General features: G+C 39.0%; 4 protein-coding genes across 4 annotated transcripts; 1 reads left to right on the top strand and 3 right to left on the bottom strand.

Moving 5' to 3' along the window:
- Window positions 1-10,984: 10,984 nt before the first annotated feature.
- On the bottom strand, window positions 10,985-11,398 carry LOC148547601 (uncharacterized). Its single transcript, XM_088495512.1, has one exon. It carries the CDS (start codon window positions 11,396-11,398, stop codon window positions 10,985-10,987), a length of 414 nt encoding a protein of 137 aa, XP_088351638.1.
- A 1,442-nt stretch (window positions 11,399-12,840) lies between these two features.
- LOC148547600 (uncharacterized) lies at window positions 12,841-14,622 on the bottom strand. The gene is made up of 2 exons (XM_088495511.1): window positions 13,786-14,622; window positions 12,841-13,614 (listed from the first exon to the last, which is right to left on the bottom strand). The coding sequence occupies exons 1-2, from the start codon at window positions 14,620-14,622 to the stop codon at window positions 12,841-12,843; spliced, it is 1,611 nt and encodes a 536-aa protein (XP_088351637.1).
- Window positions 14,623-14,649: 27 nt separating this feature from the next.
- Window positions 14,650-15,802, bottom strand: LOC148547599 (uncharacterized). The gene is made up of 3 exons (XM_088495510.1): window positions 15,648-15,802; window positions 15,232-15,588; window positions 14,650-15,091 (listed from the first exon to the last, which is right to left on the bottom strand). The coding sequence occupies exons 1-3, from the start codon at window positions 15,800-15,802 to the stop codon at window positions 14,650-14,652; spliced, it is 954 nt and encodes a 317-aa protein (XP_088351636.1).
- Window positions 15,803-19,403: 3,601 nt separating this feature from the next.
- LOC107611942 (uncharacterized) lies at window positions 19,404-19,934 on the top strand. The gene is made up of 2 exons (XM_016313807.3): window positions 19,404-19,550; window positions 19,634-19,934. The coding sequence occupies exons 1-2, from the start codon at window positions 19,478-19,480 to the stop codon at window positions 19,783-19,785; spliced, it is 225 nt and encodes a 74-aa protein (XP_016169293.1). The 5' UTR covers window positions 19,404-19,477; the 3' UTR covers window positions 19,786-19,934.
- The last annotated feature ends 3,968 nt before the right edge of the window (window positions 19,935-23,902 follow it).

Below are 23,902 nucleotides of genomic sequence, written 5' to 3'. Positions count from 1 at the left end.
CCCCCTTTGTTCTTTACTTTAGCTCATCACTAACTCTAAGCGGAAAACAATAATGTCCTTAATTTGAATCCTTGGTTAGCTTAGACTAGTGAGAGTGCTCATGAATTAAGTGTGGGGAAATTGGGATTGAAAACATTTAGTTTGAGAATTGGGTGTTATATATTCTTGAGAAAATGTGAAAGAAATGTTTAGAACATGTTCATGCATTCAATAATTTAATCATATGCATTGAGAAAAACAAAAGAAAAAAATATAATATAAAAAGAAAAAAAGAAAATAATAATAATAATAATAATAATAATAATAAGAATAATAATAATAATAATAATAATAATAATAATAAGAATAATAATAATAATAATAATAATAATAATAATAATAATAATAATAATAAAATAAAGGAGAAAAAGAAAAGAAAAAGAGCAAATAATAAAAGGGGACAAAATGCCCCAAAGTAAATGGTGATAGCAATGCATATGTATTGTACTCGAATCAGGATGCATGAATATGTGGAAAACATGGTTAATGGATAGTTAGATTTTGTATTGTGATTACATGGATTGTCTTAAGTTAGGTGGGAAAAGTTTAAGTTAATTAAGGATTCAGATTTTAGTCCACTTGGCCAAATACAATCCTACCTTGACCTTAACCCCATTACAACCCTTAAAAGACCTCTTGATATGTGTATTTTATGCATCAAACTTTTGTTGATTGGTAGAAGAAGAGCAAGCCTTAGAAAGCAAGATTAGCAGAGAATTGAGAGAATCGAACCTTAAACACCTGAGCAATTAAAGTGCATACACTTCCAGTGAGGGTTCGATGCTCGATTCTTTGTTCCCGACTTTCATGAGCTATTTTCTTCTGCAAGTTTACTTGTACTTTATTTTGTGATTTGAATTAGTGAAATCCAGTTCAAATTTGTTCTTAAAAGATTTGTTTACTTTTAACCAAGTAGGTATAAACATTCTGCATGTAGTTGCATTCATATAGATATGTTGCATTTCATATTTATCTACCATTCCTTTTCACCTTTATAGCTTCTCTTGAGCTTAGCATGAGGACATGCTAATGTTTAAGTGTGGGGAGGTTGATAAACTACTATTTTATGGTTTATCTTGTGCTCAATTGAGTGGTTTTTATCAATTTTTTACCCACTTATTCATATGATTTGCATGATTTTACGTTTTCCTTCCTGATTTTGTGCTATGATTGAAAACATGCTTCTTTGGCCTTAAATTTACCAATTGTAATCCTCTCTTATTACCACTCGATGCCTTGATATGTGTGTTAAGTGTTTTCAGAGATTATAGGACAGGAATCGCTTAGAGGATGGAAAGGAAGAATGCAAAAGTGGAAGGAATACAAGAAACTGAAGGAACTGCTAAAGTTGTCTAGCCTGACCTCTTGGTACTAAATCGACTATAACTTGAGCTACAGAGGTCCAAATGACGCGGTTTTAGTTGCGTTGGAAAGCTAACATTTGAGGCTTTGAAACGATATATAATTTGCCATAGCTGCCCCGAATCTAGGTGACGCGCACGCGTGGATCACGCGGACGCATGACCTGGCAAAAACCTAATCCATGCTAACACGTGGACGACGCGTATGCGTGACTTTGTAGCGGCCTATACGTATCAGAAATTGCTGGGCTGTTTTTGAGCTAGTTTTCGGCCCAAAAAACACAGATTAGAGGCATAAAGTGGGAGAATCCATCCATTCATAAAGACAACTTTCATATTCACAATTTTAGGTTTTAGATGTAGTTTTAGAGAGAGAGGCTCTCTCCTCTCTCTTAGGATTTAGGATTTAGGATTTCTCTTAATTTTAGGATTACTTCTTCATTCCAGGTTCAATGTTCCTTTAATTTATGTTTCTCTTCTACTTATGTTTATTCTAATGCTTTTACTTGTTAATTACTTATGTTGCCAAATTGGCTTATGTACCCTTCATGTTAGGATTGATTTTCTTATTTAATACACATTGAGGTATTTCATATTTATGATTGCTTTCTTCTATTTTATGATATAAATAATTTAGTTTTTTCTCCCTTTTGGCTTTGGTTAAGTAATTAGTGACACTCGAGTTGTCAGACTCAGCTGTTGGTTAAAAATTGGGAATTGCTGATTGATTTGGATTCCTCTAAAGCTAGTCTTTCCATAGGAGTTGACTAGGACTTGAAGAATCAAATTGATTAGTCCACTTGACTTTTCTTTATTTAGTAAGGGTTAACTAAGTGGGAGCAATAAACAATTCTCATCACACCTAATAAGGATAACTAGGATGGAATTTCCAGTTCTCATACCTTGCCAAGAGTTTTTCTAATTAATAATTTATTTTCTTGCCAATTTATTTCCTTGTTCCCTATTTCAAAAACCCAAAAAGATACTTTTTCATAACCAATAATAAATCATACTTTCCTGCAATTCCTTGAGAGATGACCCGAGGTTTAAATACTTCGGTTATAAATTTTATTGGGTTTTGTTACTTGTGACAACCAAATTTATGTACGAAAGGATTCTCTGTTGGTTTAGAAACTATACTTACAACATGATTATTTTTATAAAATTCTTTACTAGCAAAAGTCCTTTCGTCAACGTGCTGGAGACTCCTTCAAAAGCGAAGATCTACTTTCAGGGCTTTCATTTTATGTACTTAGCTTTTTTTTTGTGTGCGTGTGTGTGTGTGTGTGTGTTTATTCTCCACTGTTGTATCAAAAATTTGTACTGTCCTTCTTAGAGGTTGACTCGGAGAATCAGGATTGGTATTTATCTTTTGGTTTATTTTTAGGTTGTATGTGTGTGTGTGTGTGTGTGTGTGTGTGTGTGTGTGTGTGTATTCTCCACTGTTGTATTAAAAACTTGTATCTTCCCTCCTGGAGGTTGACTCGGAGAATCAGGATTGGTATTTTATCTTTTGGTTTGTTTTTGGGTTGTATATGTATATTTTTAGCCGGCCTTTTCTTCGCAGGTCGAGACTAGAGTATGTTATATAACTTGTTCGAATTCTATATATATATATATATATATATATATATTCTCTTCTGCTTTCTGTTATCTACGCTTTCTTCTCTCAATCTTTCGAGTGCAACAAAATTTATGCTTTGTTTTGCTTACCCTTTTATTCAAGGCTCCTAGTTAAACTATCTTTCATATATAATTATGTATGTATTTTTTTATTTTTAGATATCATGACACCTCAACACCTTTGATTAACGACCTAGGTGATGGGTTGGAAACGGAATTCTAACACCAAAACTCACTGGCAAGTGTACCGGGTCGCATCAAGTAGTAATAACTCACTTAGAGTGAGATCGATCCCACAAGGATTGATGGATCAAGCAACTTTAGTGGGTGATTAGTTTAGTCAAGCTAACATTGAAGTGAAATTGGATGAAATTGAAGCAACAGAAAGTAAATTGACAAGAATTATAAATGACAGAATGTAAATGGGCAGAAAACTTAAAGAGCAAGAAATGTAAATTGACAGAATCTTAAATGACAAGAAATGTAAATTGCATCAAATGTAAAGGGGATTGGGTGCAGGGAATTTAAAGGAAGCAGTAATCAGAACTTTGAACAATTGCAAAAGAATTAAATTGTATGAAAAGTAAAAGAAATTGGGTGCTGGGAATTAAAACTTCAACAAGAAAATGTAAAGTGCAATCAATTAGAGAAGTAAAGATGGAGTGAAGTTGCAGAAGAAATGTAAATGAAAACAGCAAATGAAATTTGATCCAATTCCTTAATTCTCAGAATTATGCCGAAGGAGAACAAGGATGAATTTCAGATTAAGAATTGAAACAGAATTTCTTCAATCTCAATCCAAAACTCAAAACAGAAAGTAGAAGTTGCTTGAAGCAAGAAAATGAAAATAGAAAACTAAACTCAAAACCAATTCTTAGAACAATTGAGAAGAGAGGTAAAAGATGATTCTCAAACTTAGAATCAATGAAGCTCTTCAATCTCAATTCAAATTCCAAGAACAAGTTGCAGCAGAAAATAAAATAAAAACTAGAGAGCAAGACTCAGATCCAATCTCAATTTTCAAATTTAAACAGAAAAATTAAAAGAGAGCTCTCTAGTCTACTTGCTCCCTATTGGAGCCAGCCTCCTTACAAAAATGAAAATGATGCCTTATATAGGCTTTTTGCAAAATTTGAAATTGAAAACAAATTACAATTAAAATGAAATTTCTAATCTAATTGATCCTTGTGCCTTTGAGTCAATGGGCTTTGCTTGCTTTGGATTTGAAGAGGAGTAGATCCAGTTGGCTTTTGATTGAAATTGGAAAATGGACCAAGGCACCTCCAGGGGAGCATTCAGTTAACTAATCCAACTGAGCGCCCCCTTTGCTTTTGGCCTTCAAAAATTTGTTGCGTCCAAGCTCCTTGTGCGTGCCTTCATAGCACTCAGCGCCCTTGGTGCCTTGAGGTTCCCAGCTTCGAATCCTTGCTGAGGCTTCTTTGGGGCCAATTTCCCTTGGAGTTAAAGTAGTGGTGCTTCCTCTTGGTTCCTCATGTGCAAGGTTCGATCCTTGGTGGCTTCACTAGCAAATATTGCGCCTTGCATTTTCTCTTGACAAGCCACGATAAAGTTAACTCTCTTACTGAGTGCTATTTGTTGTGGAATGGAGCTCCAACTTCGAGCCTTGCCTCCAACATTTTCCTTGTGCCAATTTCCTTGTGAAGCATTGGCGCTCAGTTAAAACATTTAACTTAACGCCCTTGCTTTCCCTTGGTCTCCACTTCGAATCCTGGCTCTCCCAATTTGGCAAATTTCCTTGCACACTAATAGCGCTACTTTGCTTTGGAGAGAGGCTCCCACTTCTAGCCTTGCTGGTTGCATTTTGTGGTTGATTTTTGGGCCTTAAAGATGCCTTTCACTTGTGCTTCAATTTCATGCCAAATATAGATTGCTATATATCGTTGGAAAGCTCTGAATGTCAGCTTTCCAATGCAACTGAAACCATATCAATTGGACATTTGTAGCTCAAGTTATGGCCCTTTGAAGGAGGCATGGTCATGCTGTTACAAGGCTGGAAAAAAAACCGAAAAAGTTAACAAAGTTAACTTAACGCTACATGCTGATGCCTTGTGTTGTACCCTTCCTTTGATTTACTTGTAGCGCTCAGTTGGATCAATTAACTTACTTGTGTTCATTGTCATGGGCCACGCTTTTAGGCCTCAAAGTGTGCCCTAACTTCAAAGTATGCCCCAAAACTCTTTTTTTCTCCTTTTTAGCTTATTTTGTGCTTTTTGCTTCTTTTTTTTCTTATTTCCTACAAAATTTATCAAATCAAAAGATCAAAGAAATATAATATTTAAGCACAAAATCATTCAATATTTAAGCACAAATCATCAATTTCTTGTATGAAAAAGCATAGAAAAACATGACATGATGACATGTCATCACAAGGTGTAAAGTTCTGTGTGGTAGGGTGTTACAACTTCTAGGTGGCGGGGGTGGTGCAACGAAAGGATCCATATAGTTGGAGTTTAGGACCATGATGAACAGTTGATCCTGTGCATCCATTTCCAATGACGTCCCAAGCGTAGTCGGAATAGAGGGCGATGACTGAGAAGTCCTAGGGATACTAGTAGACACCCTCCCTCTACCACAACTATGAGGTCGATTCCTGACACTTCTGCCTATCGTCATGTCTGCAAAAAAACAAACCACCAAACACATGCATATGTCACAAAAATAGTAAAATAGCCAAAATAACTCACAACCTGCAACTCAGAGAAACATATGGGTGCTATGTAACTTAGTAAGAGAAACACATTAATTAAAATCAAGTACATAGCAAGCATGGTTAAATATAACATGAAAATTTTCCAACAAGATGTTAACATGCCAAATCATCGATCCACTTCACAATTTCAACGCATGCTAAATCAATTACCTAAACTATGCAAAGTACCAACATTCAAACAATTTAGGTTCTAATATCTCCACAAGGCATAAGTGCACAAACTTGATAATCAAAGCAATAATCAGTATGAACAAGTAGCACCAAGTAACAAGAAATAATCAATATGAACAAGCATCACCATGTAACAAGTAATAATCAATATGAACATTCAACACAATCAAGCATTTAAACAAATAATTCTAGTAGCATATTCATTAGAACTTAACAAATTTCAAACCCTTCTAGTAGTCTCAGAACCTAGTAACTTATTCTAATCCTATCTTAACTAACTAAATCCACTAAAACAGAAAATAACTCTAACTAAGCTAACTAACTAAAAATCAAATTAATGAAACTAAAGCTAACCAAAACAAAATTGATAAATTGTTTGGATTAAGAACTTGGATTACAGAAATAGAAAGGAAACAAAACTCGAAAAAAGAGTTGCAGTGGCTGTCGAAGGGGAAGGAGTTATAGTGGCTGCCAGAGTTGTGTCGAAGCTCACCTAAAGGAGAGATGGATAACGAGAGGGGGCTGCCAGAGTAAAGAGCAGCTAGAGACATCGTTAAGGGAGAGACGAGTGGGTTAGAGAGAGAGTGAGAGACGAGAGAGTGGAGTTGCATCGAAGCTTGCCTAAAAGAGAGACGGACAATGAGAGGGAGCTACCGGAGGTGGGCTGCCGGAGACGTCCTTAAAGAGGAGAGACGAGAAGGTTAGAGAGAGAGAGAGAGAGATAGAGAGAGAGAGAGACTGTAATTCAAAATGAGGGAGGAAAGGGTTCTCGGCTCGAATTTAGGACAAGATTACCGTCGAATTTACCGGCAGATTTATCCACCAATAACGAATCAGCAAATGAACAAAACACAGTGTTGCACTAATTAGGTTTACCGTCGAAAAAATCTGACGGTAATTATCATGCCAATTTTTCTCTTTTTTCTCTAATTATTACGAACGAATTTATAGTCAAAAACTCGAATCCGTCGATAACCCGCCGCTAATTTGCGCAGGTAAATCCGCTAGTAAATCTGACGGTATTTAATATTTTTTTTTGTAGTGAGTTACAACAAGAATCATAAGCACATATAGTAATTTATCAAAACACATAAGCACGCATATCATGTAAGATAATAAATATGCATTCAACTAAAATAGTATTAGTAATACTTTGAAGCTTAACTCATCAAATTCCTTATTTCCTACATAATAAGGGTCGTTGCCAAAAAAAATTTATTCTGGGTTTTAAAATCGAATAAGTGAAATTAGTTGTTCAAAAGTTTAAAATTTTAATTGATATTTAATTAGAGTTGAATTAGATATAATAACATAATTTATTTATATATAAAACATATATGCTTTTTTTAAAATAAAATTTAAAATTTTTACTTCATTATTTTTAGTCAATTAATCACCGAAAAGTTGAAATCGGTTCAATTAGTTTACCAATTTATTGATAGTTTTTATTTTTTATTTTTGACCAGTTTTTAGTTTTTGTTGTAAATTGGATTGATCTAATGGCCAGTCTTTATTGAATCAGCCGGTTTAATTTAATTCTTAAAATCATAGATTTAGTTATTTAACCTTTAATTTGGTTTAGTAAAAAGATGAATTTTGCTAATACACGCTGAATTGTAAAACGCTATAAAAATATTTTGTTTGGTATGTCGGGTACCGGATGGTTCGGGTTGGTACTTCGGTCAATAAGAGGGGGGATCACCTGGTTCCGGGTCATTGGGTCGAAGGAGGGATAACCGACTTCCCGAGCTCTTTGTGTGGAGAGGCGGGTGTCACTTGCAAAGACACTCCAACGCTCTAGTCAGTCAAGTGTGCAGGCGAGAAATGAGAGAATGGTATGTGACATACCTTGGGAGAGAGGTAAGACCCTCCCCATATATACCATGTCAGAGACGGGTCCCACATGGGCAGAACCCACCTTCCTCGAAGCTTCTCTATACAGCTGTAGTAGTGAGTTGTCCAGGACGTGTATCTGGGTCGGTATTTGGACGTCTTACACCCGACCGTTCGGGTCGGGTGGTTTGCGGGTTGGGTCGGCCCATGTTATATGTGGACCAGGATGTAACAGTACCTCCAACGCGCCAGCAATGATCGTGAGGGTTGTTGGTGGCATGTTATCTCTCCTTCCGTATGTTGTCGCCAGCTCGGCCGCCCGTGGAGGGGACGTGCCTCTTGCGCGCATGTCTGTTCATTGCTGGGATAACCACACGTTGCCTCCTTCCTCGCGCATAGCATTAAATGCTCATATTGGGTTGTTTCGAAACCCAACGCGCAAAGACTATTCTACCCCTAGGCCTTTCGCGCTTCTTGAATCTGGCAGTTTTGCCTCTTGTTTTCATCTCATTTCTTCACTTCATCCATCTTCATCTGCTTCTCTCTTCAAGTTTCCTAGAGCGTTATTTCTGCATCCTTGTGCATTTGCTCCTTTTCCTTTTCTTTCAAATCTTCGCAACTAATCCAGGTAAACATTCATCTCTCTTTCGACTTCATGTCCATTTTACCTCCATCATTAGTTCTTCTGCATGCATGCTGTTTGTTTGATTTGTATGATAGATGGCCTTAGCGTTAAGTAGGTACGTTAGGGGGGTTACCATTCTAGGGTATTAGCTTTTTAGGCTTTACTTGGATTTTGCTTCAGCCATGCTTGATTTTAGTTACTGAGTAGGCTAAATGTAGTTTCTGAGCTTTTTCCGGGCTCCCGACCTTGTAGACTAACCGAGAGGTACCCCCACTGTAGGTATGCCTCGAATCGTCTCACGAGCTTCCACCTCCGCCGCGGGTTACAACCCATACGCTTGGGTGACTTCCGACATGAAAGAATCCCCGAACCAGATAGGCAAGGAGGAGCTTACCGAGTTCCGCTAAGCTGAGTACTTGTGCGGTGGAACTGACGAGGAGGCGAACTACGACGTTTTTGTTCCTGCTCCCGGTGAGCGGCTATACGAGCTCAACTTTCACTCCCCCCGGGTTCCCGATTGAATTTGGTTTTATAAGTCCATGTTCACCCAAGTAGGGGTTCGTATTTCTTTTTCTGCCTTTCAAATGGCGCTCCTTAACCGGATCTCCGTGGCGCCATCGCAGCTGCATCCGAACAGTTGGGCTTCCATCCGCTGTTTTCGAGATGGTGTGTGAATACCTCGAGTTGCCGGTGTCCGTAGACATTTTTCTTTATTTTTTCAACCTCACTAATCCTTCCAAGGAAGGGAAAGCGAGGAAAGGGTTCATGTCCTTCCGATCTGCTCAGGGTGGAAGGATTTTTGGATTGTTTGAAGACTCTTACCATGGGTATAAGGATAAATATTTTAAGGTGCATCCAGTCAAAGGTCGCCATCCCTTCTGGTTATCCTTAGAAGGGGAACGCCTCATCCCAACGTATTGGAGTTTCGGGGCGGGGTCCAACACCTTCATTAAGGTGACTTACAAGGGGATGTCCGTTGTGGACAGAAAGATTGCCGACGTGTTGTTGGCCGTCTTTGGGAGAAACCATGTGAATTCCCACCTTCTTATAGGTGATTGGGAGGTCGCCAGAAATTTCATTTGTGAGTGGCTCTGACTTGTACTTCTTGCGTTGTGGTTGCTTTGATTGGTTATGCCGATTTCACGACTAACTTGTTTTTTTATTTGCTGAGGTGGAGATGTCTGCCGAGGTGACGGGCCTTGAGAATTTGTTTAAGACTTTTTTGGAGGAAAGCGATGGGGAGAAAGCTGACAGGAAGCCGGAGACCCCTCCTGAGAATAAGGAGGATCAAGCGGTGCCCTCACCCCGTGATACCGAGATGACGGACAAAAATTTTGAAGGGGTGCACGTCTCTCCCGTTCATGAGGAGGGGGCCGGCACTGGGCATTTGACCTCCGCTTAACAATTCGAGGAGGATGATGACTTGAAGATTATCCCCACCCCCAAGAGGAAGAGGTCATTCTCTAGCCCTGAGGGAGCCCTCACCGTGATGGAGGGGAACTTTGATGCCGGGACCTTCATAGACTCCCAGTTGCTTCCCGGCATAGAGGAGCACTTCCATGGCTCTGACCTTGCGAGGCAGGCGAGGTGGATGTATCGTACTCTCCTCCGTGGTGTTGCTATAGCTCGGAAGGCTGAGTTCGAGTTGTCGGGGATGCAGTCGCTGCGTAGGAAGCTCGAATCTACTGCTAAGGCCAATAATGAATTCAAGACCCAAGTTGAAACGCTTCGGGAGCAGCTGTCCCAGGCGGGGGAGAAGCTTAAGACCGTCGAGGAGAAGGCCGCGTCTGCCGAGGAAAAATTGAAGACCTCTGATGCTACCATGTCCCGTTTGACTGAGCGGGAGATGACTTTGGAGAGCCAGCTTAATGCCGCGCAAGGTCGGGTGGTGTCTTTAGAGAAGGAGCGTGATGTGGCCGTCTCGTCAGCTAGGACCACTCAAGCTGAGGCTGAAGAGCTTAAGAAGAAGCATAAGGAGACGGTGAAGCAGGGAAAGAGAGCGATCCTGATGATTGAGGAAGCTCTTAAAGCCCAGGTGAAGATCATGGCTCCCAACTTCGACACGTCAGCAATTAGGGTCTTTAAAACAATCAAGGATGGCAAGATTGTTGACATGCCCAAGAAATAATTTCATGTACCTTTTGTATTTTCGTTTGTAGAACTTGCGGAATTAACTTTTTAATATACTTTAGCAGTCGCTTGGTCGGCTTGTGATTATCATCTTTTCCTGCTTATCGGTAGAACGTTTTTGTTTTGTTTTGTTACTGTTTTGTTGGTATGGGCTTGTCGCTCGCGTTCGTTTACCGTTGTGTTGGTAGTTCAACGAAGCCAAGTCGTGGCTTTACTATTGCTGTAGCCGTTTGTTATGGCTTTAGCTTAGTTGGTTCCCGGGGTGATCAGTCCCAGGGCACCGTATTGTGGTCCCGTTTAACATGTATTATAAGGAACTTGTTGTCATGAGACGTGTAAATGGAGAAGAGCAAATGGGAAAGTAATTTTGACAAGTAAACGTTAATCGATAATTAAACAAGTCTATTGCCATAAGTATTTAACAAGAGTAAATCGCTGAGCTCGTCAGATCGCCTAATCGGCGTGTTTGAGCTAGGAGTAAAATCTTCTCAAGTTACCTGCGTTCCAAGTTCTCAGGACTTCCTTGCCATCAAGCTTCTCTAATTTGTAGGCGCCCTTGCCAATCACCTCTTTGACTCTGTAGGGGCCTTCCCAGTTTGCCACTAGTTTACCTTCCCCTTGGGTCGGTAGCCCGATATCGTTGCACCGCAGGACGAGGTCGTTTTGTTCAAATTCTCTCTTGAGCACTTTGGTGTTGTAGCGCAGGGCAATTCTTTGCTTTAGTGCTATTTCTGACAAATGGGCCATCTCCCTGGCCTCGTCTGCTAGGTCCTTTTCCACCGCTTCTTCTACTCCCTTCAGGAGTAGTCGTGGGCTTGGTTCGCCAATCTCTACAGGTATCATAGCGTCCACCCCGTACGTCAGGCAGAAAGGGGTTTCTCCCATGGACGATTGTTCGGTTGGTCGGTAAGACTAGAGAACCGAGGTGAGTTTGTCGGCTCACGCCCCTTTTTTGTTATCCAGCCGCTTCTTGAAGCCCAACAAGATGACCTTGTTTGCGGCCTCAACTTGACCGTTCGTCTGGGGATGTTCTAGAGAGGAGAATTTCTGCTTTATGCCCAGCCGGTGAGGAACTCCGCGAACTTCTTGTCAGTGAACTGTGTCCCGTTATCAGAGAAAACGAAACTTTCGACAATTGGCTGAGGATATACTGGCCAGTGGTTCAGCCTCTATCCACTTGGTGTAGTAGTCTATAGCAACTATGAGGTATTTGACTTGCCCCGGGCCGACCGGAAAGGTCCTAGTAGGTCGACTCCCCATTGTGAGAAAGGTCGGGAGGATGTCAATAGGCTTAGCTCGGTTGCCACCGCCTCGTGGAAGTTGGCGTTCTCTTGGCACTTGACGCATTTCCTTACAAATTCTTTGGAGTCCATCATCATCGACGGCCAGTAGTATCCAGCTCGGACGAGCTTTCTTGCTAGGGCTTTGCCCCCGATGTGGTGACCACAGCACCCCTCGTGGACTTCTCTGAGGACTTAGTCCATTTGGTCGGTATGCAGGCACTTTAGTAAGGGCTGACTGAGTCCCTTTTTAAACAGTTGACCTTGTATGATTGCATATTTGGTCGCCTCCCTTCTCAACGCTTTAGCTACCTTCTTGTCGTCGGGGAGTTTGCCGTTTTCTAGAAAATTAGTGATGGGGTTCATCCAGGAGGGGCCTATCTTTGTCAGGTGGAGAGTAACTGTTGGTTCTTTTATCATGCCTTGAATGAGGGACCGGTTGTCGACTCCCCATTTCGTGCTCGCTAGCTTGGATAGGAGGTCTGCTCGTGTGTTCCTTTTTCTCGGAACGTGTTGGACTGCGACCTCCTGGAATTGTTTGCTCAGCTATCTGACCTTCTCCAAGTACTTCTGCAACAGTGAGTCTCTGGCTTGGTAGCTTTCATTTACTTGCGAGGTGACGACCTGCGAGTCACTGCACACTTCCAGCCTCGTAGCCCCGACTTCCCGAGCTAAGATCAGGCCGCCCAAGAGAGCTTCGTATTCCACTTGGTTGTTCGATACGGGAAACTCGAACTTGATTGATTGTTCGCATATGACCCTGACAGGGCTTTCCAAGATGATCCCAGCACCTCCGGACATTTGGTTGGAGGCTCCGTCTACATGGAGCCTCCACTGTATGCCCGGCTCCTCGGTCGGTTCCCCCGTTATTTCTACCAAGAAGTCTGCCATTGCTTGGGCCTTAATCGCATGTCGGGGCTCATATCGCAAATCGTACTGAGATAGCTCGATGGCCCAAGTCATCATTCTTCCCGCTAAGTCGGGTTTTTGGAGTACTTGACGGATTCCTTTGTCCGTTCTCACGACCACTTGGTGACCCTGGAAGTATTATCGTAGTCTTCGGGAAGAGGTTAGCAGCGCCAGAGCCAGCTTCTCCAATTTGCTGTATCTCAGTTCTGCTCCTTGCAGTGCTCTACTCACGAAGTAAATTGGTTGTTGAACCTTCCCTTCTTCCCGTACCAAAACTGCCGCCAGCGCTTCCTCTGTTATGGACAGGTACAGGTAGAGCGGTTCCCCGGCTTTAGGCTTCCCGAGCACGGGTGGTGTTGCGAGGATCTCTTTCAAATGCTTAAATGCTTCCTCAGACGCTTGGGTCCATTCAAACACTATCCCTTTTTTCATAAGGTTAAAAAATGGCAGCGCCCTAGCAGCCGACGTTCCAAGGAAACAGGATAAGGCCGTGAGTCTACCTGAGAGCCTCTGAACATCCTTGACACATCTCGGACTCTTCATTTGGAGTATTGATTGGCACTTTTCCGGGTTAGCCTCGACCCCCCTTTGGGTTATCATGAACCCTAGGAAATTTCCTGCTTCCATGGCAAAGGCGCATTTGAGTAGGTTGAGCCTCATGTCATGTTGTCGGAGGGAGTCGAACACATTTCCCAGGTCGCTTATGAGGTCCTCAGGTCGGGTGGTCTTTGCGAGGATATCATCTATATATACCTCCACCATTTTGCCTATGAGATCTCTAAATATCTTGTTCATTAGCCTCTGGTACGTTGCCCCAGCGTTCTTCAGGCCGAACGGCATTACCTTGTAGCAATATATCCCTCCCGGCGTTATGAATGCTGTTTTCTCTTCGTCAGGCCGGTGCATCGATATCTGATTATAGCCAGAGTAAGCGTCCATGAAGCTTAGGTACCGATATCCCGCCGCTGCGTCGACGAGTGCATCAATGTTGGGTAGGGGGTAGCAGTCCTTGGGGCATGCTTTGTTGAGATTAGAGTAGTCCACACACATCCTCCATTTCCCATTGTGCTTTTTCACTAGAACTTCATTCGACAGCCACGTCGAGTAGTCGAGTTCCCGAATAAATCCTGCTTCGAGGAGGCCAGTCGTCTGTCTGGCCACCTCCTCTGCTCGCTCTTGCGACATTTTCCTTCTCCTTTGAGCTACCGGTCTGGCCTCGGCCATCACGGCCAAGTGATGTGACATGAGTTGGGGGTCTATCCCCGGCATGTCGGCTAGCGTCCATGCAAATAGGTCGTCGTTAGCCCTGATCATTTCCATTAGAGGTCCCTTTAGGTCATGTGGGAGGTTTCTGTTTACGTAGGTGAACTTCTCCTCAGTGTCCCCGACTTTGAACCTCTCTAAGTTCCCTTCTGGTTCGGGTCTCGGCTTGTCGCTGACTCTGGCGTCCAAGTCAGCAAGGAACACCCCCGATGCCTCTTTAGATTTCTTCCTTAAGGAGAGGCTGGCATTGTCGCAAGCGACTGCCGTTTCCAAGTCTCCTTTTATGGATCCCACGGATCCATCGTCAGCTATGAACTTCATTATCAACATCTTTGTGCTGATCACTGCTCTGAGGTCGTTGATAGTCTTCCTCCCTAGGATGACGTTATAGGCCGTAGAGTTTCGTAGAACCACGAACTCGGCCATTACCGACCTACGTCCCTGTCCTGTTCCTACAGATATTGGTAGGGAGATTATCCCGTCTGGCTTGATGAAGTGGTCGCCCAAACCTACCATACCGTGCTGGTGCGTCTTTAAATCGGCATCCCGTAGGCCCAAGGCGTCAAACACGTTGCGAAACATGATATTCGAGTCATCCCCGGTGTCCACAAGGATCCGCTTGATGAGGCCGGTTCCCACTCTGGCCGTGATGACCATGGGCGGGCTTTCCACGGCCTCATCGAATCATTGGTCCTCTGGACCGAATGAGATGGGTGGGAGCCTTTTGGAGCTTCGCACAGAGGATGAGGAAACCGCCAGGACCTTGGCGTCTTTCTTGTGTGCCAACCTCGACCTTGGGGGTGCATCTCTTGCCGTTACCACGTTCACTATGGTAAGGTCGTGTTCCTTGTCCTCTGGCTCGTGACGTCGCCTTGCTGCACGGGTCTTGTCCTCTCCCTCGCGGTCGCGATCTCGCCTCCTTGGCTCCCTGATGAGATGGGAGAATTCGGCTAGTTTCCTGTCCCGGATCGCTTGTTCCAGCGCATCTTTCAGGTCGAAGCAATCGTGTGTCTTGTGTCTATAGCCTTTGTGATAATAACAATAGAGGCTCTTGTTTCTCCCGGTCCGGTCCTTCAGAGGTCGGGGCTTCGACAAAATTCCCTTCTCTGCTATCTTTGGTAAACTTCTATGATGGGGACGGTGAGAGAGGTGTAATTGGTGAACTTCCCGACTCGAGGAAATGGCCTGGGTGTCTTGCTCGGACCGCAATCTCTGGCGTGTTCTTTCTGTCTTTCTCCACTTCCCTGCTGCCGGGTTTGATTGTACGAGGGCTGTCGTTTGTTGGCAGCCACGACCTGGCTGACTTCTTCATCGTTAATGTATTCCCTGGCTACACTTTGGATCTCCTGCATTGTCCACACTGGCTTCGTAGTGAGGTGCTTTCTGAAGTCTTCGTTTAGAAGTCCATTCGTCAGGCATAGGCTAGCAACTGAATCAGTCAGCCCGTCAATTTCTAAACACTCGTTGTTGAACCGGTCTAGATATTTCCTGGTCAGTTCGCTGGACCTCTGCGTCACCCTGAGCAGATTGATCGGGTGCTTTGCCTTTGCGATTCTGGTAGTAAATTGGGCTAGGAAGGCGTGGCTAATATCCGAGAACCTGGCCACCGAGCCCTGCGGGAGGCTGTTAAACCACCGTATTGCAGGTTCCGCGAGAGTGACCGGGAAAACGCGGCACCTTACCTCGTCTCCCACTCCTCCAGGTTCATCCTGGCCTCGAAGGCCGTAAGGTGCTCCTGCGAGTCTTGGGTTCCGTCGTACCTCATGTCCGTTGGCTTGTCAAAGTGCTTTGGCAGCCGGACTTCGAGGATGGAACGATGAAATGGGGTTGCGCCCATTATCACTGGTCCCCGCGTTCTCCTTGTTCTTTCCTCGCCGTCTTCCCGTCGACCTTCTTCCCGATCTCGATCTGTGATGCGCCTCCTTTCGTGCCGGGTGTAGATGATGGGGTCGCGGCGTCTTCTTGGGCGTCCTTCCTCCCTGGCGCTCTCGGGCTCAGATCGTGGGCTAGCTGCTCGCCGGGAGTGGCTTCTCGGAGGGGAACGGGAGTAGCTTGATTCGGGAGTTCGTTGGCGATGTTCTCGATCTGCCAATCAGCACTCCAGGTCCTGCATCCTGTGACACAACTCCTGCATTATTCTGGCGTTGTTGTCTCCAGTTCCCCCGAAAGGGCGCCTTTCTTGAGATCGTGAGGTTCGCCGTGGAGGGGACCTCGTGCGCTCCCGGGAGGAAGCCACGGAGGCTTCCCCTCTGCGCTCGGTCTCGCGGCCTGTTCCTCTTGGGTCCAGTACAACGTCCATTCAGGCGTCCCCACAGACGGTGCCAATGTTCGGTATGTCGGGTACCGGACGGTTTAGGTTGGTACTTCGGTCAATAAGAGGGGGGATAACCTAGTTCCGGGTCGCTGGGTCGAAGGAGGGATAACCGACTTCCCGAGCTCTTTGTGTGGAGAGGGGAGTGTCACCTGCAAAGACACTCCGACGCTCTAGTCAGTCAAGTGTGCAGGCGAGAAATGAGAGAATGGTCTGTGACGTACCTTGGGAGAGGGGTAGGACCCTCCCCATATATACCGTGTCAGAGGCGGGTCCCACAAAGGTAGAACCCACCTTCCTCGAAGCTTCCCTATACAGCTGTAGTAGTGAGTTGTCCAAGACGCGTGTCCGGGTGGTATTTGGACGTCTCACACCCAACCGTTCGGGTCTAGTGGTTTGCGGGTCGGGTCGGCCCATGTTATATGTGGGCCAGACTGTAACATATTTTATTCAAAATATTAAAATATAAATTTTTCATATTTTCGATACATTTACCTTTATAATTTTTATAAACATGTTTGTTTAAGGACAATTATATACCAACTTTATATGGATTTCTAAAATAGGACTCTGATTTTTTTTTTTTTTTAAAGAAACCGATGGGCTGAGCATGAAACCTTGTGTATTTTTTATTTTTTCAAATAGATCATTTTTAATTAAAAATAAAAAATCATTTTTTGGGTTAAAATATTAATTTTAGACTAATTTTTTTGCCTTTTTAATAGGTTATTAGATTAAAAATTGAGATATTTTAATTAAAAATTAATATATTTGAGTTAGATTATTAAAAAGTTGTTAAAAATAATTTTAAAAAATGGGAAAAGAAATGAAAAAAAATTAGATAGATTAAACGGGCCGGGTCGATTATTTTGCATGCCCATCTTTTTTCTTTTTGGACGCAGCATGCCCATCTATTTAATCACAGGTTCATTGAGTCGAGCCCGTTAAACGTTTCATTTTCACAAGTTTTTTTTTTTTTGGAACTAAAAGTCCATCTATTTAAAGTGATTAAATAGGCGAACCTAATGAATTTGTCCTATTTTAATAGCCCTAATGCGTGTTAAATTAATCTTTCTAGCGCCATCAAGTTTTGGGTGACAAAATTTTAATTATATACAAATAGGAAAATGCTACTTTTTAAATTTAATATTTTATTATTTTAATTTTTTAACTAATCATATTTTTTAATTTTAAGGAACCACTTTTATTTTGAATAATTATTACTGTAAAATTTATAACCACTTGTAATATATTAATTTTTTGCAAACCAAATCATAAAATTTTTAACAACTTTTCGTGTACTAATTTTTAAAAAATTAGTGAAATTTTCAAAATCAATTAAACTCACTTCAATTATTTTTTTTTATTCAAAACATGTAAAACTCATGTCAAAAACACATCTAAAATTAAATAAACAACATAAACACATTTAAAATTATGTATTAACACATCTAAATTATTGTCATTGTAGTTCTAAATTACATATTGAACACAGAAAAAATTAAACTAAAATACACGTCCAAAATTATAAGAATGCACTCTAAATATTTTATCAACACATCCAAAACTCATGTAAAAAAACTTATATATGTACATAAGAACATAATGAACAACATAAACACATCCAAAATTTAAGATGATTTAAAATTTATTTTAGAATTTTAAATTCGAAATTTTGAATTCTAACTGATTTGATTTTTGGATGTGTATTTAAATTGTAATATATTAATAATTAAATATATTAAATTTGAAATAGAAATTTAAAATTTAAATTTAAATTTTAAATTTCAGTTTTATTTAGTTTGTATTTTGAATGTATATTTAATTTTAAAAAAACAGTAAATCTATTTATAATTTTTAGATGTGTTTATTTTTTTTTTTAATTATTATAATAAAAGACCGAATATTGTACAACTTTTAAAGGATATCCAGTTAAATTGAAATTATCTATCTCGATGTTCTAGTTGTTGCTTGTAGTTTCTTTGCAGAGATCGTCTTAAAGATCCCAATTATACTCAAATTGGTCTTACTTCAAAAATTAATTCGATGAAAAGAAGAGTTTATTTCAACCAATTTTTTTTATGTTCAATTTTTTACAAAATTCTCTCAAATTTTGCTGCACCAACTTAAAAAATGTACAAATAAAATAATAAGCGTCAAGTAGAATACATTTGTGAAGGAAAAACTCATCTAAGATAACATCAAGAATATATTACCTAAAAAATAAAAGGCATAAAGAAAACTACTGAAAAATAAAAGTTAAATTGAATATGAGCAAATCATACTATATATTGAGTTCAATGAAATTTCTTGCAAATTATGATGAGAAAATTCAATTTCAATGAGACATGGATTAATAAAAACCGGAAAATTCAATTAATATGAGCAAATCATACTATATATTGAGTTCATGAAATTATATCCAATGGTATGAAATTACTTACTTTTTTTTATAGTTAAGTACTTGTCAGATTTTAATAAAAGTGCTGGTCTCCTAACTTTCTCATTTTTGTATAATAAAATGAGTTTAATTTTAATGCACTACAAGTGTATTTTTTACAGTTGTGTAACTATATTCATTTTTTGAATGACAATTTATGCAATCAATATAAAAAATAGTTATTTTTGCTAATGTAGCATTATGTAATTAGATATACGTGTAAAATTATTTTACACTAATAATATATTAAAATTAAATTCTAATAAAATTAAGTAAAAATTCACCTACAAATAAAGTTGATAATTGAAAACTTTTTCATACATTAATTTGATATCATAGGGTAAAGTATGTTTTATTGTTCTTAACGTTTATGATTTTTTTAAAAAATACTTCTAACGTTTAATTGTATTTAATTTTGTTCTTAATATTTTTGATTTGTATTAAAATTATTATTAAATTTTAATTTCATCTAAAATGTTGGGGATAAAATTAAAAACGTTTAATAATAATTTTAAAACAAATTAAAATCGTTAAAGATAAAATCGAATAAATAAAAAATATTAAAAATAAAATTAAATATTAAAAATATTTTTAAAAAAAATTATAAATCTTAGAAATAAAAAATATATTTTATCTTTTGATTATATATTTATTTATTTTACGAAAATATGCACATAATCATTTGAAGCAAAAGGTTAGTTAGAGCAAGCGAGTGGAGTGAGAATTGTGAGAAAGGGAGAAGAAAGCAGTGTTTGGGAGACATGACCGGCGAAGAGGTTTCCGGCCCCGCTGGCCCCAAAGTCCTCCGCCTCCTCTACTTCGTCGGCGCCGGAGGTATTCCATTTCCCCCTTTATCTCTTTCTCTTTCTCTCTCTAGTTCTTTCTGTTTCTTCTAATTGAATTCGCAACTGTTTCAGTGATCTGCACCGCCGCCATCAATAAGTACCGCGATTACGAGAGGAAGACTCTCATTCAGCAGCAGCAGCAGCTGAAGACCAAGGCAGTCGCTGTAGAAGCTCCAACTTCGCCGGATTCTGCTGTTGCCACCGTCCACAAAGCTCTCAAATAATAAAAATAACTAAAATAAAGGTTAGGTTTTTGTTTTGGGGCAATTTTTTGAGCTCCTTGTACCGCAATTTGGCAGTTGCAAACTCTCTTCACTGGTGGTTATAATATGATATGATGAATTTTAGTATCAAATAGAAAGTGTTTCAATCATGTGTTCTTTTTTATTTGATTTGTTATCAACACAATTATAAATTTTTTAAGTTAGATTAGGAGTTCCACCATGGTGATTACTGGTTACTGATTAGATAAGCTAGGTTTATACTTTAGAGTTTTAACGTAATCCACCATTCATACTGCAGGAAAAAGGTAACTAATTACATTGACATGATCCTATCCCACCTAGTGAAATTGGTAATTTTTTGGTCATGACTATTGACTTGTGAGATTCAAGTTCCAGTAAAGCGCCTACTAAAGGCAACTTTGCTGTGGTCCTCTGTTGTTTCGGATAACTTGTATTTCGGCAATTGGATCAGAAAATGGTTGAGATTAATAGTTTACTCATTTTATAGATAACTTGTTTGATGTATAACTGTCCCAAAAATATAATTAAGATTACAAAAGAGATCTACTCATTTTTGCAGTCAGCAATCAACTTTACCCACCCTTTTTTGCAATACTACTGCCAATTACAGTGTAGTTGTAGTAGGAGGCATTTTGAGCTGAGTTTGCATCTTGCTTTTCGGAGTTGTGTTCTAAAAAATTGACAGCACAAGCATATGGCAATCTCAGAGTCCATAGTAGCACTTAAGAACAGCAGATTGCTTTCATGTAAGTTGTAACCTAGAGATCATAGGGTTACGGTGCATACTCTACCCTCCCGAGACCCTGCTAAGTTGGAGAGCTGTGCATAAGACCACTGTTTTTGCGCAATGTTTTGCAAGTGGTAAGAAGAAAATGGGGGTAGATCTTTGCCGGTGCTCCCTGATGCAAATCCAAATAAGACTACGCCTTTCCTCGAGTGAACAAGGAGAGATTACATACTTTAGTGAGCCATGGAATTGGAAGCCAATAAAATGGCTGTGATCTAGAAACTTGGTAGGCTTTTTGTGGGCTTGTCAAGAAGAGAGAAAAATGAAGGTAAGGTTAGGACCAAAATTGACTAAGGAGGAACAATCACTAGTGGTCGTTGGTCCCAAACAGGGGAGAACCAGTGTAGAAGTCAACCGTTATGAAAGTGTAACTAGGTAATGCTGAAGTAGACCCCTTAGAATTGGTACAGTTGTTGTTGCTTGGTTGGAGAAATGGTGAGCATCTTAAAGACTCAAATTTTTTTGGCTTTGCAGCATTGGAAAGACTTGCGTGCTAGAAAACCAAATTACCATTATAACATGATTGAGAGTTGTATGAGAGAGACATGGAGTACTTGATAGAGTTATTCAGATTTAGCCACTGATCGTGTGTTAGTGTGTGAATTTAAATGTATCATTGGACTGTATAGTGAAGTCAGATTAAGGCTTGGTTTGGTAAAGTTTTTTGAAGAGGTGCTCGTGCTTTTAAAATGCACAAGTTCTTCATTTTGCGTTTGGTAAATCAAAAAGACTATATGCTTGTGCTTGCAACTTTTAAAAAATAGGAGTGCTTTTGAAAACACTTAAGATGAAGCTTTTAAAAGATAGCTTGTGCTTATCAAAATTAAAATGTCTAATATAACCTCATACATTAATTAATATCCAAATTTAATTTTTTACATTAATGTCTATTATAGTATTTTTAAATTTTTAAAAACTAATTTACTAAATGCACTTGTTATTACTTATGCTTATTGAAAGTTATTTTTAATTTAATTTACCAAACATAGATGTTACAATTTTTAAAAAGCTATCTTTTAAAAACTAGGCTTTATAAGTTACTTTTGAAAAGTAAAAACTTTACCAAACCAAGTTTAAGTAGATTATGGTCATCAACATTCGGAATGTTTTGGAGATAGTGATGAAAGCAAACTCAAAGGAAAGTTGCATTTTTTGAGTTATTAAAATATGATTGCTGATAGTATCTGAGTATCTGATATGAACATGCCACCGATCATATATCTTCAAACTATGAAGATAGATGCATCAACGTTCAAGATTTTCTCTAGAGTCTAGCATTTGAATTAGCAATTGTAGCCTAATTAGGTGGACAGGAGTATTCTGAGATTCACTTAAGAAATTGAAGCAGCAGCTGGGTATTCCCCAAACTGATTTGGTCCATCCATAATGCAATCAAGTCAAGTTATGAAAGGAAGGCCAAACTAATATTGGCCAAGAAAATAAAAATAAAAAAGAAAAGAAAAGAGAAAGAAAAAGATTTAGATAGGTAGTATGGATCTTTTATTAATGTCAGTTATGAAAGGAAGACTAGTTAGTTAGATTCTTTTTGCTTATCTTAACCTTAATGCATTAAGTGCATCTATAGATTTTTAAGTAAAAACTGTAAGAGTCCAAACCATGGTTTGGAATTTTCCATGCTAGTTGTAATTTGATGATGGATAAGGCCTCTACCTTTTAAATTCTGCAAACAAGTTCACTTCAGAGAAGTTTCCTTCTAAACCTAAATTGATAGGTGAGATAATCCCGTTTCTGTGGAGTGTGGATGGTTTTGGAGTTGAACTGTTGGTGTGGATTGTGGAAAGATAATTTCTATGCAAATATCACTGCCGTTAAAAAAAATTGTTGTAACCGATGGAATCAAAACTTTGGGATATACGAAAAATAGAAACATTTACCTATCCAAATAGAATAAATAGTCAAATTAATCCTAAAAAATTACTCGCTCTCTAAATTGGTTCTTGAAAGATTTTTTGAATGAAATATGTCCTTCAAAAATTTTAAGTTAGCCATATTAGCTTTTCTGTTACTTCTGTTATTAATAGCGTCAAAATCTGCTAATCTGGCATGTTAAGTAACACCACACTAACCATAGCACACACTTGACAGTCTTAATTGACTGCTAACATGATAAGTTTATGCAATTATATCAAATCAACTCTCAATTGAGGGAGATCTCGAGGTATTGAAATTCCTCGTTTTTGGGTTCATTTGATCTAATTTCATAAATTTATTATATTAGCAGCCAATTAGGATTGTCAAATGTGTACTGTGGTGTCACTTAACATATCATATCAGTAAACTTTGGCCCAATGAGCAACATATCATATCAGTAAACTTTGGCCCAATGAGCAATGAAAGTGACGGAAGGACTAATATGACATTAAAAATTTTTAAAGAACGGATTTGATTAAAAAAATCTTTCGAGGATCAATTTGGGAAACAGGTGATCTTTTAGGAACAAATTTGACTATTTACTCTATTCAAATAACATATGGTTTTTGTAATATTTTAAGCAGGACAACAATGTAATTTTAGACAAAATATAAACTTAATCAATAATACCATGTGAGTTCTCACATGCAATTGTTTTCATGTGAAGTTGATATTTGAGAATCGTTAGATGATTTGACAAGTTTAATTAAATCATCATCTAATGGTTTTCAACTATCAACTTTACGTAAAGACAATTGTGTTTATCATTAAAGTTTGTTAAAAATTTCAAAAAATACATATAAGTTTAATTTTGTTTCAATTTTGTGTCAGAAGTTTTTGATTTGCATCGAATATATTCCTAATGGTTAATTTTTCAAAAAATTTAGGATCAATTCAGTAACAATTCCATAATTGTTGGATACTATTAAATTTATTTGCAGATTTATTAAAAAAATTTATCGGTAATATATTTATCGTCGGAATAAATTCGATCGTATAAACCTTGTTGATAATTATCTATCGGTGAATTTTTTCGTCCACCGCTAATTATCATTAAAAATTTTCGTTAGTAATTTTTATCGTTATATTTTTTTTCAATAAATTTGACTGTAATATATTATTAATTAATAATTAAATTAATATTTATCCGACGATAAATTTAAATTTTAAATTTTTTAAAAAAATCGTTATTCCTCATGTATTAAAATTTGCTCATAAGCTAAGAGCATAGTTTCTAGTGAAACATAAGATGATAAAAAGATAAATAACAATTTTAAATTCTTGGTTATTCCTATATGGGCAGAACAGTATAAATATTAACAAATAATAATAATTAGCAGCATATATTTCAACATATATTTTTTTAGTTTCAACAAA

The sequence above is a fragment of the Arachis ipaensis genome, chromosome B8 (assembly GCF_059453495.1).
Source record: "Arachis ipaensis isolate K30076 ecotype BB chromosome B8, ASM5945349v1, whole genome shotgun sequence".
NCBI classification, from domain to species: Eukaryota; Viridiplantae; Streptophyta; class Magnoliopsida; order Fabales; family Fabaceae; genus Arachis; species Arachis ipaensis.
This window is presented reverse-complemented; position numbering and strand designations above follow the sequence as displayed.

What these genes read in the sequence shown, in the direction of transcription:
- LOC148547601 (XM_088495512.1), bottom strand. Translation starts at nt 11,398, where the DNA reads ATGGGAGAAACCCCTTTCTGCCTGACGTACGGGGTGGACGCTATGATA.
- LOC148547600 (XM_088495511.1), bottom strand. Translation starts at nt 14,622, where the DNA reads ATGGTCATCACGGCCAGAGTGGGAACCGGCCTCATCAAGCGGATCCTT. An exon ending in CGACGTGGCTGTCGAATGAA is followed by an intron (nt 13,615 to 13,785) that starts GTTCTAGTGAAA and finishes GGCTATAATCAG; the next exon opens with ATATCGATGCACCGGCCTGA.
- LOC148547599 (XM_088495510.1), bottom strand. Translation starts at nt 15,802, where the DNA reads ATGGGCGCAACCCCATTTCATCGTTCCATCCTCGAAGTCCGGCTGCCA. An exon ending in CTGGAGGAGTGGGAGACGAG is followed by an intron (nt 15,589 to 15,647) that starts GTAAGGTGCCGC and finishes GTGGTTTAACAG; the next exon opens with CCTCCCGCAGGGCTCGGTGG. An exon ending in GCCAACAAACGACAGCCCTC is followed by an intron (nt 15,092 to 15,231) that starts GTACAATCAAAC and finishes TCCCCATCATAG; the next exon opens with AAGTTTACCAAAGATAGCAG.
- LOC107611942 (XM_016313807.3), top strand. Translation starts at nt 19,478, where the DNA reads ATGACCGGCGAAGAGGTTTCCGGCCCCGCTGGCCCCAAAGTCCTCCGC. An exon ending in CTACTTCGTCGGCGCCGGAG is followed by an intron (nt 19,551 to 19,633) that starts GTATTCCATTTC and finishes CAACTGTTTCAG; the next exon opens with TGATCTGCACCGCCGCCATC.